The 5,804-nt window shown below is 45.0% G+C and overlaps 1 protein-coding gene across 1 annotated transcript in view; it reads left to right on the top strand.

Annotated features, from left to right (window-relative positions):
* The first annotated feature begins 4,432 nt into the window (after positions 1–4,432).
* Positions 4,433–5,804, top strand: part of LOC103604985 (contactin-associated protein-like 2) — a 30,505-nt gene continuing 29,133 nt past the window's right edge. The window contains exon 1 of the mRNA XM_008589567.1: positions 4,433–4,672. Coding sequence (XP_008587789.1) covers positions 4,627–4,672 — 46 coding nt within the window. The 5' untranslated portion in view covers positions 4,433–4,626. The remainder of the gene's footprint in view (positions 4,673–5,804) is intronic.

Raw genomic sequence — 5,804 nt, 5'->3', positions numbered from 1 at the left:
GGGGTGGGGGGGGGGGGGGGGGGGGGGGGCACATTTTCCTTACCCAGCCATCTGTCAATGGACATTTAGGTTAGTTCCATATCTTGGCTATTGTAAATAGAGCTGCGATGAACATGGGAGTGCAGGTGTCCCTTCTACAGATGATTTCCATTCATTTGGATATACACCCAGCAGTGGGATTTGAGGAACCTCCGTACTGTTCTCCATAATAGCTGCACTAATTTACAGTCCTACCGAAAGTGTAGGAGGGTTGCCTTTCTCCCCATCTTTGCCAGTATTTGTTATCCTGTCTTTTTGATAATAGCCAGTCTAGCCGGGGTGAATTGGTGTCTCAATGTGGTTTTGATTTGCATTCTTCAGACACTTAGTCCCTTTCTCCACATCTTTGCCAGTATTTGTTATCCTGTCTTTTTGATAATAGCCCGTCTAGCCGGGGTGAATTGGTGTCTCAATGTGGTTTTGATTTGCATTCTTCAGACACTTAGTGATGTTGAGCATTTTTTCATATACTTATTGGCCATTTATATGTTTTGTTTTGAGAAATGTCTATTTAGCTCATTTGCCCACTTTTTAATTGGATTATTTGGTTTTTTACTGTTAAGTTGTTTGATTTCCTTGTGTATTCTGGATATCAATCCCTTATCAGATGTATAGTTTGCAAATGTTTTCTCCTGTTCTGTAGGTTGCCTTTTTACTCTGTTAGCAATCTCTTTCAAGAAGTCAGCATCTACATGTTTGCCCAGTCATGGAAGAGGCACCTGTGCATGTACACAAGGCCCCACGTGTGTACACAGGGCACAGTCTCTCCTCACTAGAGCTGGTTTCTTCTCCCCGAATTTCTCGTGCGGGTGCCCTTTTCTCTTTTCATTTCTCCTAACACGCCTGCCTATCACTTGATATTCAGCAGCTGTGTGAGATGGAGAGGGGAAAGTGTGCTAATGCATGGCAGATGTAATTGCTGCAGCTCCCCAAAAGTACTGTCATCAGCATTTCATTTTAAGGTTTTACCCAGAATTGTGTCAGTATTTTAAGTGGGCTATTTTCTACAATAACCCATATCACCATGAACATAAGACATTAAAATACTAATTGCAGCTTGAGAATTTAATTTCAGAAATGACTATACCACATTTCTAAAATTTGCATTCTTTAGAGCAGGTTTCCGCCAAATACCACCTTGGCCAAGACATCACCACACAGAATGTAGTTTCTTAGAGTAAATTGTACAGTATTTTAATACTTGATTTTAGTATGAGACCAGTTCAATCAATTTTACAGATTAACGTAACAAATTCAAATGCACTAAAGTGATAGCTATACTATTGTAAGGAAAATGAAGTAAATGGTCAGGTTCCCTCAGCTGTTCAGAATCTGGCAGAGCATGTCCTAGCCTGTTAGATGTAAATATGTTAACTGCGCACGTGCGTGCAGGTGTTCCTTGGCTATCGTCTGATGTAATTGTGCATGTGTGCCTGGGTGTTTCTTGGTTATCTGATCACACCCAGGTGTCCTGGATTATCTGACTTAAATACAAAGGATGAACAGTTCTAATCCATAGAGCCCTCATGATGCTCTGGGAGGCTACCAGGGCAGCTGCGGCAGGGCTGCTGCTAGTTAACTGAGCTCGCATCAGAATAAAGCCTATCAACTTTACCTATGGCTCCCAGGATCTTTTTCCAACTACCTAGCTCATGACCTGCATATGAGGGGTCTGTGAACCAGTCTGCACAATAGCTTTGAAGGGTCTGTGACCCAGCCCAACAACTATCATTCATTAGATGTTCTTAGGAAATATGGGATCTTATTCCAGATAAGCATTTACGGAACTTGCTGGCAAAGCTTTGACATCAGTTCACCCCATTTTTGAAAACCATATTGTTGGCTCAGGCTTTAATGAAACATGGCTTTAAAGTAGTCTCTAATAACCATGTACATTTTTTCTAAAAACCTCACTATGCTTCTACGGAGTCCCTGACTAGAAATGCAAACCTCCACATGAATATAAAAAACCACATAACATAGTCTACTTTTCAGGGAGAAATTGAGACTAATACAAGATATTTGACTTGTTTTTATATGAAACATAAATGTTTATTCATTGGCAGAGCTTTAATTTTTCTAAGCCTCAGTTTCTTCACCTGGGAAGTGGGGGTAATCCTATCCAGCTTGGCAGGTTGTTAGGAGACTTAATGAGACACAGCACAAAAAGTACTAGGCACAGTGCCTCCCACATGTGCTGACCTTGGTTTCTAGTAGATGCTCTGACGTCATTATCACCACGTGGCTCTGAGCTGGTTTCTAGTGATGCTCTAAAGTTATCATTATCACATGGTCCTGACTTGAAACCACTGGGGCCTAAAGAATCAAGAGTAGCTATTGCAGTCTTGTTCCCCCAGGGCAATTGGTCGCAGCCAAGAGTCTTTAGGAAGAGTTACATCAGCTAGCAGTGCTCTCCAGACTTGGAAACACTGGTTCAGCTCTCTCGGGCATCAGAATCCTTATTTTTGTGACCCAGTCACCTTTCAGGAAAGAAACAACACTTGAAAAACTGAGGGTTTCACCAATGGGAGAAAACACAGAAAGGAAAAAAGCTAAAGAGAGCAAGTGGGGGAAAGGACCCCTCGGGGAACAGCAAAGTGTGAGCAGCTCATCCTCACAGGGCTCATTCCTGCCACAAGCCCCAAGCCTCTGCCACTTCGCAGACATTTCTGCCAGTGCTCACAGCCCCCCTGGCCTGGGCCCAAGGCCCCTGCTGCCGCCCACCGTTCCTCTGCTCCCTGCTCCACTACCAGAACCCCATTTCTGGAGCACCTCTCTGGCCATCTTGTCTGTTACCTCTCCCTGGGGACCCTCTCAGAGAGACACTAAGTAACGGAAGGACACCTCTCGGAAGTGGGGACCCCACGTTAAGTTGAGAACCCTTAGATACAGCTTTGAAATTGTTTATTTTCTGTGGTGTGATAGGGAAACCTGCCCTCCTTAAAGTCTCTGTGTCAGGGACCATATGAAATGGAGTCGGGGTCAGAAGTTCCCTACTCAAATCTCTAGCAGAGGAAGCAAAACTGAACTGACTCACTATAGATATGGGGGTAGCAAGAGCTCCCACAGAGGGCGATTGAAGGCAAGAGGACAAGGCCCTTTATCCAGGTCCCCAGCATGACCCTGCCTCAGCCCTGCAGCAAAAAGAATTCTTGTGTTAGCCCCGGGAATTTGCAGGAGCCTCCAGGGCTAATGCGAGCACTTGCTCAGAGCTACCAGAACTATCTTTCTAATACATTCCTCTGCAGCTTCAACGCCCTTGAGTTTCCTACTGAAATACAAATATCTTCACATGGCATTCAAGGCCCTGCCCAGCCTGGCCCTGAGCTTGGCCCCATCAAACTCCCACGTAAACATAAACTCAGCCTGGATTTCTCTTTCCTTTCATCCTCTAAAGCTAGTTCCAGTGCAGCCTGTCCTGGAGCACATTCCAGAACCCTATGCAGACTTGCCTCCCTGGTTTATCACAGACTTTGATCATTTTACTGGGTACATGGTTTCCTTCTCAGCTCAGAAAATTGTTGTGGTTAAAAGGCTCTAGGGTCAACGTGCCTGCTCACTGACCAAGGGATCTTAAGTATTTAAGGACTCCTTCCATGTTAGTTTCTGTCAGATAGGTTCTAAAACTTGTGGCAGGGCTGAAACGACACTGCCTGATTTCGCTGGTACAACAGGGGGTGGTGGGACTGCACACTGCTGCACTGGGATCCTCTACTCAGACTCCTGAACTGAGTGTCAGTTTGGAAAGATGTTGAGCTTATAGACTGGGGGTAGTTGGTGATTTGTAAAGGCACATTTGTAATTGAGTTGGGAAAATTTGACTTCCAAACCTTTGTCAGATACTAGCAGGGATTCTACTAATCTCAGAATTCCAAGAGGATGGGATTGTGGAAAAGAAGATGCCGAATTATAGGCTCTAGGAATTCTTTTTCCTTCTTCCTTTCTTTTTAAATAAAGAATTCTGAAGAAGAAAAGGAGAGGTACAAAATGGAGCTGTAATTTACCAGGAGGGCTGAGCAGGGGGCCTTGGTCAATATGTCTAAGAGGCTCAGGGAAGCATCGGAAAAAAGGAGAAAAATCAATCAGAACCAGTGAGTGGTGTAAGTTTCAGCAATATCTCAAGTAGCTGTAAGGTAATTGAGTGTATTTGGTTTTACCAAATATAGTCTTATTCTCAACTTACCACATTCTCTAGTAACACCAGGTTCTTTTAAAGTGAAGTCTGAAGCCCTAAGTCTTATCAAGTCATTAATGTTTCATCAAAAACAGCATAACGCCTTAAACTGAAACCCAAGGGTGGGATTTGGACACAAGCATTCAAAGATAGTACGTTCTACAGCTGGAATACAGTGAGTGGGATAAGATTTCTATTTTCTCTGTCTTTTTTTTTTAGAAACAGGGAAGATTGACCAAGAGATCCACAAATACAACACCCCAGGATTCACTGGTTGCCTCTCCAGAGTCCAGTTCAACCAGATCGCCCCTCTCAAGGCTGCCTTGAGGCAGACCAACGCCTCGGCCCACGTCCACATCCAGGGCGAGCTGGTGGAGTCCAACTGCGGGGCCTCCCCACTGACCCTGTCACCCATGTCGTCTGCCACCGACCCCTGGCACTTAGACCACTTGGATTCAGGTAGAGTCTAGAGCAGTCCTGGGCAGATTGCTTGCTTTCTTTACACCTCTCTTTCCTCCACTGTAAAATGGGTGAATAACAGAAACTCGCTGATGATATCGCCAGAGGATGAAAAAGAGCTTAGGAAAGTGTGAGCCCACGAGCTCCCCGGGCAGCACGTGGCACCTGTGAAGCACTCAGAGTTACAACGATTGTTCTTGCTCAGGGCCAGAAGTACGTCCGAGGTAAAGAATGTAGGAAGTATTGACTCCTCATTTAAGTTAAATTAGGAGACGCCTCAACTGATGTCTGCAACGTGATGGTGGGACAATCCGATCACATCACTTCCTCACTGTTGCCTCTTACAACTCTCGATGGCTTGCAGCCACGGAGTCCATGTGCTCATATCAGAAGAAGAGATTCACCTGGAACAATAGCAGAGATTCAGCTCCCCACCCTGTGTTTATATGAGGAACACTGTAGGCTAGAGATCCTTATAAGGTACATTTAAGCTCACAAAACTCAGTGGATTTAGTCCCATTTCTGCAAGAGGTAAGACATGTAGTTTGAAAGCACAGTGCACAAATTAAAGAATGTAGCTGTTGGTTGGCTGCAAAACCATTTGGATGAGAATTCAATGTCCCCAGAACCCTGAGTGGTGGAAAGCCCATTAAACTGCATTTCAGGAGACTTAGTCCCATGCCTAGCTCTACCTAAATTGACCTTGAGCAACTCAGGTAACCAACTGTTCTCAGCCTCTGCTTTTTTATCCATAAGGTGCAGAAGTGAGTGAAATCCCTAAGTGACCTCCACATCTAACAGTCACTGGGTCTCCGTCTGTTGCTGATGCTAAAGACAGGAAGAGGATGAGGTGAAGGTGACTTGCCCGTGGGGCCAGGGTCCCAACACCATCACTGCCACTCACTAGCAGATTCAACTCAGGCAGGCTTTATAACCTCATTCCTCAGTTTCCCCATTTCTAAAATAAAGATCAGCCCTAGCCCAATAGAATTCTGTATGAGATGACTGTTTAAAGCACATAGCACAATCATAGATGTGTATGATTTAAAAATAGTTTTAAGGGGCCGGCCCGGTGGCGCACTGCTACAGTGCGCCGCTTGGGAGCACGGTGGCGCTCCCGCCGAGGGTTCGG

Source organism: Galeopterus variegatus, unplaced genomic scaffold (assembly GCF_000696425.1).
Source record: "Galeopterus variegatus unplaced genomic scaffold, G_variegatus-3.0.2 Scaffold5524, whole genome shotgun sequence".
NCBI classification, from domain to species: Eukaryota; Metazoa; Chordata; class Mammalia; order Dermoptera; family Cynocephalidae; genus Galeopterus; species Galeopterus variegatus.
This window is presented reverse-complemented; position numbering and strand designations above follow the sequence as displayed.